Source organism: Gallinula chloropus (assembly GCF_964237585.1).
Source record: "Gallinula chloropus genome assembly, chromosome: 13".
In the NCBI taxonomy this organism is placed as follows: domain Eukaryota; kingdom Metazoa; phylum Chordata; class Aves; order Gruiformes; family Rallidae; genus Gallinula; species Gallinula chloropus.
The window spans coordinates 3,623,789-3,636,384 of record NC_140098.1 but is presented as its reverse complement, the minus strand read 5'-3'; the positions used below and the strand labels follow the sequence as shown (position 1 = coordinate 3,636,384).

At 39.3% G+C, this 12,596-nt stretch overlaps 1 protein-coding gene across 1 annotated transcript in view; it reads right to left on the bottom strand.

The window, feature by feature from the left end:
• GARRE1 (granule associated Rac and RHOG effector 1) overlaps positions 1-12,212 on the bottom strand; it is a gene marked incomplete at its 5' end in the record, with an annotated part of 28,447 nt that extends 16,235 nt beyond the window's left edge. The window contains 5 exons of the mRNA XM_084270282.1: positions 154-315; positions 441-536; positions 780-920; positions 3,348-3,554; positions 11,718-12,212. Coding sequence (XP_084126408.1) covers positions 154-315; positions 441-536; positions 780-920; positions 3,348-3,554; positions 11,718-12,212 — 1,101 coding nt within the window. The remainder of the gene's footprint in view (positions 1-153; positions 316-440; positions 537-779; positions 921-3,347; positions 3,555-11,717) is intronic.
• Positions 12,213-12,596: the final 384 nt, after the last annotated feature.

Here is a 12,596-nt window from a genome sequence, read left to right as displayed (position 1 = left end):
AAAATACACACGTCTAAATACAAGTTTGGCACTGAACTTCTGCAGTTGTTCTCTGAATTTTAAGGAGTTCTGCTCCTCTTCCCTGCCCCTCCCCACTCCTTGTCCCCCCCTCCTCACCCCCTTCACTCATGTGCTCAGATTTAGGGTCATTACCGTTTTCAGCTTCAGGTTTTCTGCTGCCGACTCATTAAAGGAAATTCCTTTCAGAAAGTGTGATCCTATCTGAACAGGTACTGTGGGCAGTTCACACTGAATTGGCTGAGGTGGAGTCTGTCTCCTTCCTGTTTGCTGGGCTTCCGCTTCACTGCAACAGCCCTGAAACACACAATAACAGATCAATTAGAAGAAATACAGACCTTGATAATCCTAATAGGAGTCTTATTTTTTTAATGTTTTCAAGGTGAGGAGGGATGAAAGAGAGCAGGTTTAGTAGTTCCTACCTGAAGAGTTGCTTCAATAGCTTTTGGGTTCAAGTGGAAGCCAGCCTTCATTGCATATTCACAATGGCCTAAACTCTCCAAAGCCACTTTGTAAGCCTGACATTAAACAAAAGGTTGAGATAGAACAGGCATATCAGCAAGTAAGTATGCAGTCACTATGCCTGGATACATAAGAATTGTTACATTTATCCTATGCTGTAATTCTCAAATACCTCCTGTCTGCCTGGGGTACATACTTCTGCAGTAGTGTACTCCTTCCCTGTTCCATTCTTTGGCCCCCTGACTGTGCTACATGCACAGGAAAGCAGCAGACTTGAAAAAAAAACAAAACCCACTCACCTGCAAAGCACTGTCAATTTTCATGTTCAGCTCTTTGAGCTGATGTTCAGGGATTGCTACACTCTGTGAGCAGAAAAGTTGCTGAACTTCAATTCCTGCCAGACATCCATCACAGCCTCTCTCTCGCAGTCGAGACGTGGCCTGTAATGTAAAAGAAAAAAATCCAGGGTAAAGAGGTTCCACATTAAACCAGGTCAAGCTTAATTAAATAAAAAAATAAAACAGAAACACACATAAAATAAATCCTGCAGAGTTCGAAACATTATAAAGGAGATGAGAAGCAGCACTACACAAAGAATCTGGAGGAGATTACTTACTGTAACTTATTAAATCTCTACTGCTATTTTAAAAGTACAAATCTCCTTTAATTTGTATGGCATACAGGTGTTGGCTAGCAACTTAATTCAATATTGTTTACTGTTACTATTTCAGCTGCCTCTCAGGAGTAAGGCTCCTGGTACCCAGGCCAGATGATGACTGTGGTTACCACAGAAGGGACTTACAACTTCAACATAAAGGGCATTACTGGCCACAGGAGGAGAAGATACATTCAATCATATGTACAAACACTCCTGTGTACGTAAGAAGATTTATTTTATAAAATTAAGGGTGATTACTGTGGTGCAATTTGAGAAGAGTCACACAAAACTAAGATCCATTTCCTACAGCACGGCAATACCTTTATGTAGTATGATTTTGAAAAATAAAAAATACAAAAAGTGTACTATCTGGCTTTAACTGTAAAACGTTACACTGTTGAGCAGGGTAAAGGGAACTCAGACCTACTCTCAACTGCATTTCAGGCTTCAGATACAGCTTATTTTTCAGTCTAGACAGGAGTCTTGCTCTCAAGCAGGGTGTCCAAACTGGGGACTTGTGGCACTACAGCCAGTGGACAGACACATCGGTCACCTCATCCACACACACAAAGTTACGTTTTCCAAGTGAAATATCTTAAAAAGGAAAAATAGTTTTGAACTACTGACAAAGTATGATCTTAAACTTTATTGTGGAAGAGTAATGAATCCTGCCAGAGGTTGGTTTTATATGGAAATCACGGATTGCCTTCTACTCCATAAGTAATAGTTTGCAGTTTTCAGTATTTCAAATCTCCATTCTATCAAAAGTACTTGTACTAGTCTATCTGCAATTAGAGAGTTATTACATTTATTTACAGAGCACAGGTTTTGCTTATACTATCCTAAAACCCCACGCAAACACTTCAGCTTGACTAAAATAACTGATCATAAACATTGAAACATTTCTTCTATTATTATTCTGGAACTAGGGAGATTCTGGCTTTTTCTCTTCTCCTCCTCTCGTACATTTAATAACAGATTTGATTAACACTTGTACTAAACTATTTTGAAATACAGATTTTATTAAGAGAAGCAGCTGAAATGGGCTGTTAAGGATGTAAAAAAGAAAGCTAAGATCCCAGACTCTGCAAACCCAAGTTTAATTTTAACCACATTTTAAACAAACTCGATAGCAATTGCAGGGCATTTCTAGAAATTGTAGCAGAGTTTTAAGAAACTAAGTATATTAAACTGGTTTTTATGCAAAAGGAGTAAAGAAAACTATGCCAAGATTAGACCCGTTACAATTATCTGTAATACAGCTAAAGCACTTCCAAATCCTTATTTTATCTCATAAAATAAATTTATGCTGCAGTAAAAATTACAAGTAGTACCTCTGTATCCACAGTTCTAAAAGAAACTTGTTTGCTTTGGTATACCTTGCAGATGTTAGTTCCTAAATGGAAACCTTGACAAGTTTTCCAGTCAAGATGATAAACAAGCCTGTGTGGGCTGCCAAATTAAGACTTCAAAAGCACATGCTCCAAGTTATTTGAATTTAAGGAAACCATGCACTCAGGGCCTGATTCGGTCTGCAGACCTCAACTGTGCAAGGGAAAGCAGAGGAGCTCATAAAAATCATTTTCTTCGTAAAGTACTTTTTTCAGCAGGAAAAGGAAGGATTCCACAGATGGCAAGTGTTTGTGAAAATCTAAGTCCGGAGAGGGGTCCAATTAAGTAATATGATTAACATTCCAACAATTGATGGATCTATCAACACCAATCTTCACAGCATGAAGACAAAAGTGTTAATAGTTACTGCACATATTTTTAAGTATCAAATAGAATTCACGCTGAAGAGAAACAAACAGATTATCTGAATTATTTTTGCTCTGTGCGAAGTCTGTGCAAAGACTTATTATATGTTGGGTTTGTTGGGGTTTTTTAAATGCTCTCTGTCTGCCAAGCCACATTTGAACACTGGTTAATTCACCACTAATAACAAAAAGCTGTTTCCACTGTTTGTGCACTCCTTGTATACAATCATATCACAAAGAAAACTTTACACATGGCAAAGACAGTATAATCACTATATAGGTAAAACAAGTTTTAGCATCTGAAACTAACTGCACCACGTTCCTCCCTTCAAGTGTAGCATGTCTTTAAAATCAGAGATTTTCTTTATTAGGGCATCAAGCCTGAATTTACTTTCAGTAAATGTAACTGCCATTTCACTAAATATAATGTCAATACAGTGGGATGTCTGTACCTCTGCTGCTCCTCTCCAGGATCTTATTGCCTCTTCTAGCTCATTTGTAGGGCTTAAATTTGAAGCTCCAGCCCCACTAACGTTCTTTCTCTCCTGAGCTACAGCTTCAGCAAAGCAAGAGTGTGCCACTGGCTGGACCTTCTGCAAAGCTTGTGACAGGAACTGGAAGTGGACCTGCATCACTGTCAAGAAACATCGCCCGAGTACCTGCACAAGAAAAAACAAACCAATTTCAAGAAAATAGAAGAATTATGGAAGTCTCCCTTCTTTTCTGTTCAGTATTTGGGGTAAGGAACCAAGTTACACTCACATCTTTTCTAATTCAAGTAACACTTCATACGTAACCCATGATACTTAACCATTTACTTAAATTGTGGTGAACAGTGAGTGAGCAGTAGTTTCTGTGAATTAAGGGGAAAACCAGATGGATTGCTTTTTCAATTCTGCACTCAAGTTATGGGTATTTGAAGAATTAAAAGCTTGTTAAGTTACTGAGCATTATCAAGCATACAAAACAAAAAATGGGAGCAGCATATTATCACAATGACAAAGCCAACAACAAAACTCACTTGCACACAGACCTAGCTGAATTTATGCTAAAAATCCCAAAAGAAAAAAAAAACACACACAACTGAATAATTTTAAAACCTTATCATAAAAATCAGAACAATTTAATCCATCAGAGCAATAACAGGTAACAAGCATGAAAAACATTTCGCCACATAATACAGTGGCAACACAGCACCATTTTTAGAATATAATAGTGACTGCAGAATGCACGCACAAAGTTGCAGCCCTGTCACTTGCATTGTCTGTCAGGAACTGCTAACGCTGGCACAAATCTTCTCTTCAGAATATTTCGCTGAAATGGGTCATGTAGCACTCACTCAAAGCCTGAGGAAAGGCAGGGGAGCAAAGGGCTGCCTGTCCCTCCCTGTATGTGCTGAGCTGAGGGCAGCACCTGCATCACGCAGTAGAAGGGGTGCCCACCTCAGCCAGCCAGAGCTGGGCTCATGTCTTGGACCTCCATCCCCTGTACATTTCCACCCTTCACTTACCTCCTTCACTCATACCAATGGTAACGAGAGTTATGACTGAACCAGACACATGCTTAAGTTACTACAAGCATAACAAAACAGGTTACACAAACTGAGTGTTTAGATGCAGCCAACACACAACGAAGAACACACAGGAGGTGCAACCTTCCAGGACAACACAGAAAGCCAAGCAGCATGAACAGGATTGCTCCATCCACCTTCACGGCCATGCTCTCCTAAGCACACAAAACCTTACAATAAACTAGAATGCAGCAGAGAAACAAGTATTTGTCCAAATTAACACAGAAAGTACTTAAAAGCTATTAAAAATGTTTTGTTTCTTTTATGGAGTTTGTCACACAAAATGGCTTAAAATGTACATTTTACTTTGATTTATTAAGGAAGACTCAAATTCCATTTTAGGAATAATTCATAAAATACACAGATAATGTACAAAGCCATCGTGCCTTGGAGTGAATAAATCATCTGGCTTATTTTCAGCTACATTCTTCTGGAATAAAAATATTCAGACACAATGATCTTACTGGCAAGGCTCTATAGTCACACGAACAGTTATATGCATTAACTATCTACTTCAGAAGAGCCAGTGGTGGCAATGCTTTTTTCCATTGCATCCGGACTCCTTTTGACATTCCATTCTGGTTCCATCACTTCCCTTCTTTGTACAAGGCACAAAATTAAACATTTTTGGTACTTTGACTGACCTCTGAAAGTGGAGTTTGCCTTCTTAAAAAAACAGTCAGCAAATGATAAAATGAGTAAAACTCCCAACTTTCCTGGCTACAAGATTATTAAGATTTATAAGAACACTGAGGGGAAAGGCAACTGGTGATCTGAATATTTCTATGTATGAACAATGCTGTTCTCAGGGGAAGAAGAAACTAGGACTCATTAGGAATTTCAAGCCGATTAAGTTTCAAAGAATATTTAAGGTACAGAGGTTGAAGTTTCCCCTGCCTGGGAATAATGCTCAAAATAAACAAATGATTTAGTTTTTAAGGAGGTGCACACAACATTCCTAGTGTAATTTACAACTTAAACACTAAAGATAAAGAGTAACATCTGCTTTACTGAACTTCTATTTTGTTTGAAAAATAATCTATTTCAGTCTTTGTCTGAAATGGGTAAGGATGGCTTTAACTGCTTAAATAAAATCCAAGTGCTGGAGGATTTTTGCCCTGTTAAACACTCACTGCAGATGCCAAACTCATTTTGCTTTCAAGTTCACTTCTTGAGGATTTTCTTTCAAAGAGCTGAAACTCAGCCTTAACTATTGAAGGAAGCACAACCACTACCAGTTTAACAATACAGCCAGGGTTGGCCAGCAGTTACCGAAGCATTGTGAAATCTGAAGAACAATATTAGCATATGGATGTGTTTTTTTCACAGTTAAGACACACCACCATCTTTTTTTTGAGGTTTTTTCCTACTTTCCCATGTAGAAGTGTTTGACTCTCCTCCGTTAGACCATAATAAGAACAAACTCTATCTTAGAGACTATGTAGTAATTAAAGATGAACCGGAATCATCACAGGTGTCAATGAGTAACTTTGTCTTGGTAGAGGTGGTCTTTTCATAAGCTATTCCTTAGAACCATTTATATTGCATATATGCTACAGCCTTCAGCTTGCAGACCTTTTGTCCAAAGAAATACAGCTCTAGCACCTGACTTTCCTAACCCGTTGCCGGAGAGGGCAGCTGTCTGTCTCAGCAGTGATGTGACCTCGCCTAAACGTTTTCCTGTTCAGGCAGTTGGAAGCAATGGGACTTCCTGGGTAGGTCCCACTTCAGACTTCCCAGTCTCTGAAACAGGTGATTACATACAAACAGGACTATCAGGTGGAGATGCAGTCTTGGGTTTCTCTGTCCCGTATTATCCTCCTCATGGGGACACGCAATCAGCTTTGGAATATGTTCCTGGACAAAGTGCACATATAAAATTACCAGATTTCACTGCTAAACAGCTATGCTGTGCAAATTCCCTAGCAAGCAAGCCTTACACAACAGATTCTTTAAAACAAAACACTACCACTAACAAAGCTAGCAAATAACCACTGTCAGGCTTCAAAACGGGATACAAACACTGACCTGCAAATCCAAGTACCATTTTGCATGGCATAGCAGAATTTTTTTTTGGACAGGTGGCCTATTTCCCTAAACAAAGAAAACCACTCACAAACCCAAAACACCACAACACACTTATTCAGTGGTTTCCTACTGCCCCATTTCCCTTAAAAGGGCTCTTAATTACTTTGGTAATGATAAAACCTGTGCACAACCTGCCCACCAGAGGAACAGACCAGATTAAAATAGCAATATAATGAAGTTCTCAATGAGGTACAACTCAAACTGGTGTACCAGACTATGAGGTAACACCTTCTCCCATGTATTACTGAAAGAGGGAAGAATACTATTCATTTTTTATATGTAGCAATGCCCCACAGTTCAGAAGAGCGGTCTTATGACCAAAACACCTCCAAGAGAAGACACAATCCTGCTCCTTGAAACAGTTATCTAAAAATAAACCACATTCCAGTGTAAATCGCCCCTTTACACCTACAGTATTAGAAGACACGGGCAATCTAACAGTCTTGGTTCTGCTGACAGTCAACCTAAAAGCCCAGTGGTGACACTGATATTGAAAGCTACTAAAATACTAACTATAATTTAGCAAAAATGCATTTTAAAAATAAAAAGCAGGAATTAAAGTGTAGTACAAAGTATTTCTAAAGATAATGCTAGCAGGTCTAAGAGCAGACCAGGAGATTGTAGAGACAAGAGTACAAATGCATTGCAGCAAGCCACAGCATTCGCTATTGAGTTGAAGCAGCTTTTTGCTATTAAAGTTCTTCAACTCAGACAAGTCTGAAGCCAATCCCTGCAAATCACAGAAAAGATAATTCATTTAAAAAGGAGAATTATTTAAATTGGGCTTTATGTTTGCCAAGGAAAGCCTACATTTTATACTTAAGACATTTTTGTCCCATAAGCTTCTTGTTCAAAAATCTTCAGTTATAAATAGCCAAAATTATCTCCATTTATACAAAACTGAGCATCCAAGTAAATAATCCTGTGCTATTCATGCTTCCCTTTGGTTTAGAAAGGCAACAAATACACCTGCCACTACTACCACTTTTAAGACAATACACAAGCTCTGTGTAACTAAGCCAAGATTAATTCTTTGTATTTTGCAGTACTGAGACTGCTGCAAAGGTTCACAAAAGATAAGGGAATACACAAACTTTTTTCTAGGTTCACCTCCCAGGATCTCCTCTAACACATTTATTAATAGAAGTACAATTTTACTGAATTCTTCCAGCTTACAAAGCTTTCAGAGATCTGGAAAACTTAACATAAAACAGATTCTTGTTCCCCCGATTTCCAAGCTGTTCCTCACCCATACAGGCACAACACACCTGAGAATTCAAAGTTTCTTGAAAGGAGAAGAGGAAAGGCAGAAAATAAAAATCAGCATTTGCATTTCTGAATTAAAAAACCTTGGGAAATTCCATCTGTCACCAACACTTTGATCAAGAGAAGTCACCTTCTTACACATCCTGGCAGACGGCTCTGAGCTAGCAAGATCTGTTCTGCTAAAAAATAATACATAAATTAACAGCCTCACTTGCTGCTGCTACAGTCCTGGCTACACTACCATTTTCAGTCCAAATCCAAGTCAGTGTATGTTCATCAGAACTTGAAAGTTTTCTGGATGTTGCCACTCCCAGGGGATAGAGCCCACCACACTAGAGGAAAAATGTGTGGCACCTCAGAAAAGCTATAGCTCACTGCTAGGTTTCTAAAGGCACACCTGCACTACTTACATTTCTCATTTCCTCAAAAGATACAGCCTCTGTTGAGGAAGCCTTAGGAGAAGTAAGTTTTCCTTAAGGGTCATTCGTACAAGAAACCTCATTCTCATGTCCTTCTCATGCACTTGGGGTTCCCACCCCACCAGGAATTACAACTCACCTCCCACTGCTTCCATTCTCACCAGACTTCATCCCTCAAATAGGAGGCTCTGGAGTACCTCTTCATAGGACGCTGCTGCGCTGCCACTCAAGACACTCAAATATCTCTCAATTCTTTCTCAGAGGTTTAAGTTCTTTCAGTCATCTACTAGTGAAGCTGCAAAATGAACTTCAGATATTACTGAATTGCCTCCCTTGTCATTTGCAAGGGAAAAAACTTACACTGCCTCTCTCACTCTTTTCCCTTGTTTCCCCAGTCCATGAATTCTTAAGTCAGGCAAGCCCTTTACACTTTTCTGCTTCCAGTGTAAGTTTTTAAATCCTGACAATACTTTTATGACACATTAGCTTTTCTATCCACTGGGGGGCAGGGGGAGAAGCACATTTTTTAAAAAAATAATTTTAGGTATAAACAGCACAGTCTTCAAATCACAGATGAGTAGAGTAGGAGAGGACCTCAAAAGGTCATCCGACTGTCCCAAGCAAGGGTAAACTTCACTTGGGTCAGTTTTGCTGGATGCAGGTTTAACCTGTTCCGTAAGTTCTTCATGATGAAGGCTCCCTACCTTATGCAGCAATCCACATCAGTGCTTCACTAACATTACAGAGTATTTCCACAACACCTAATATGAATATTTCCTGCTGACATTTAAGTTCATTACTTCTTGCTCCACCTTACGTGGACATGAACGCTGCCACATCTTCTGGCAGCTTCTTACATACCTGAACAGTTCTGATAGTTCTTAGTCTTCTCTTCTGTAGAGTCATTCTTTTCAATTTGTCCTCTGAAACCCTATTTCCTGGATGTCTGATTACTCTTGCTACTCTCCCCTGGGTTGTCTCTAGCCACTCACCATTCTCTAAGTGCAACAGCAGTGGTATGTGGGCACACTGTTGTGTTTAAGGCCTTAATAACTAAAGTGAAGAGAGTTGAGTGCTTATTTTACAGTTCTTGCAGGTTATAGTCGTGTTGAATACATGACAACTGCCTCTTTGCACAATAGCAACAACACTGATTTACTATTTGCAACCACACAACACAGACTCCTACAAGCCCAACATACAGCTACCATAAGCCCTAGAATTGTTCTTCTGAACTTCTGCCTAGTGGGCTCCACTTCTGAAGCTGAAAATTTAAATAGAAATATTTAGACATTCCCCCATCTGAATTCCATCCCAACTGGAAAATTCAATTATTCAATTCAAGATTCTCTTTAATTCAGCAGGTCTTCCAGCATTATTTGTATCAAGTGCTTTCAAGTCACCTACAAACTTCAATATATTCCCTATCCCGACCTCTGCCAAGGTCCATTTTCACAGTGAGCAACTGATAACTGCTTCCTGGGCACAATCATCCAACTAACTTGCTCATATACTGAAGTCATCTAAACCACGCTGCTCCCTGGGGTCATTGTCAAATTCTTAAAACTTGTTGGTTCTTGAGCAAAAGCAGAATATGATATTTGTTTCATTACACAAAAGCTCCCATATATCTTGCATTCTGACTTTTTTTTTTAAAGCTCTGGGCCAGATGCAGTTTTAATTAAGAAAAGGTATAAGAAGTACGGTGACGAGTGCTCGGTTTCCACAGGACAAGCTACAAGAGAAAAGCAAGAAATCCAGCTGTTTTGCCCGCATTTTCTTTCCATTTGTTCCCACTGTATAGAGCTCCCAGTGAAGCGAGCACTGCAGGTGCTCCTGGAGCCCAGGAACAAGGGTTAGGTCTATACAGGTAAAGCAGGGACCAAAGCAAGTTCCTCTGCCTTTAAGCCAGCAGGACACGCAGCCAACTTATGCAAACAATGCTTTGCTTTTGCCTGTGAACTCCACTCACTGCTGAAGAAGCATTCTCCCCACACAGTGTGTGGGACAGGGTATGAATTAGCACCTAGAACTGATTGACTAGGTTATAAAAGCAGCACACAGACAGTTGCCAACATTTTGCAAGACAAAGTCCACAGAAAACACCCTAGAAGACAGGTATTTTAATTAAAGTAAGTCTTTCAGCACAGGTATTATCAAGTTCTTTACTTGCATAAACTCACATTGATTTTTAAATTAAAAATATATACTTATCTTGTTTCTTTTTTTATCTTCTCCTGCAGCTTTAGCTAAACACAGCGATTAGATTGTTTTTAAAAAATACCAGTCTACAGAAGACATTTGTTATATAGCTAATCTTACTTCATTCTATACTAAGCATACATTGAAAACCAGCAGTCGTTTCTCACTATAAATTCTACTTTACTCCTGTAAGTCATGCAGTTATAGAAAGCAGATTATGCTTGATACACACGTATGTATAACATTCTTCCTTACAAAGTAACGTGAACCCTAAAAAAATAAGAAAACTCGAAAGGAAGTTTTCCACTTGGGATGGAATTCTGTAGGAAAAGCTTTACGAAGATTATTGGAAAGAAATACGAAAACAAAGAACTACTTAAAACACCAGTGATTCATATGCAGCTATCACTTAACACAGCCTGGTACATAATTAAGACATCTACAACATGAGAAATACACAGAAATACCCATTCAGGCAAGATGAGAGCTGAGGTTCCTCTCAAATTCAAAACTTCTGCTGATTTCTGACTGTTGGGCACTCGCTGCCAGCATATGGCAATTACAGCAACGTGGTGACAAAGTTTTACAGCACAAAGCTCTCACACTAGTATTGGGGTTTTTCTTTCAGCACAGTAACTCATGACAAAAATGTTTTGAGAGTGGTAAAGCATTACACAAATTTTGATCATCAACTAATGCAGTTGACACAAACACTGATGACAACATGCCGCTCCCAAGTGTTCAGTTTCCCCTCAGAATGAACAGTACCAAGGAAAGTATACTTTAGAATATAATTGCTTAATATTGTCAGAAATATTAGTTAGTTGGTTTGGAGGGGCAGTGTGTTAAATGAAGGGGTTTTTGCACTGTTGTTATTTTTAAAACAAGCATTTTCCCCAGTGAAGGAGGTTGTTGGATTGCTGGTTATAAGCTTAAATCATAGAGAAGATTACCATTTAATTTCCTAATAAGTGAGTACGATTTAATTATAACTCATCTTTCTTATTTCATGAAATATTTAAATAAAGTACCAGTTCTTATACAGAAATACCCACAAAGTACCTAATTCAACAAAGCTGGGAGGTCAAGCACTGCAAATCACGTAATACTCTGAAGAAGAAAGTGTAAGAAGAGTTTCTCTTTATACCAGCATTGCCCACAAGCACAAAGCAAGGTGGAGTGCATTTTTGGTGTAGAAGCAATTTTTTAAGAAAAGTCCAATTAAGGAGGAATGATACAAATTCACATGCAAACCAGTATTCCCCAAGGTAACTTACCTCAATGTCCTGTAGGCTGAACTCTTTCTGATCTTTAAAGTTTGCAGCTCCGGCACTCAGTTCCATCAGCATTTTTGCTATTTCTGGTTTTATTGCTGCTGTGAGTCGACTCGCTGCTTCCATGACATGTTCCTGCACGTCTTTCAGTTGCATAGCTGCCTTAGAATAGTGCGAGTTCCTAAATACACTGCTGAAAAGGTCTGTAAGGAAAGTGCTCGTACGGCAAAACACATTGAGTGCATCCAGATATTTGGAGATTCCCTGCTGGATGTCTGCGATCGGAGTAGTATGGGACACAGGGTGGTTGCAGCTGCCCGCAGCAGCTGAGGAGACCAAAGGGGATGCTGGGGTTGTAGATGTCAGCGGTGCGCTCAGGGTCCTGCCTAGCTCAGGCATTTGATACTGCTGGTGTTGCTGCACTTTTTGCTTGGACCCGCCAAGCAAAAAGCGCCGCTTATAGTCCATTTTGCTTTCTTGTGCACTGCAGCAATACATAAGTGAGTGCTTGTCCAAAGATTTCTTGAATTAACAATCACTTGTCAAATTCCTTCCTCAACTATATCGTTATGTACAGTAACAGTGGAGGACTGTGTACATAGGTTTCACAAAAGGCATTTCAAAAAGGCAAGCGTCTGTATAATCTGTATCAGCAGTGAGAAAGGCAGCAGATTTGCTGACTTCGTATTTTCAGTGTTCAGTGCAGCCCTGCTGCAGTTATAAACTGTACTCAAAAAGCAAGCCAAAGTATCTTAACACTCTGTCTCTTGTTTGGTGTTTCACTCTGCACACAGAAAAACAATGCTGGAGCAGAGAAATTATCACCTACAACTTCTTCTTGAGCATATTATTGTCACGTTGTAAAGTCTACAAAAGTTATTT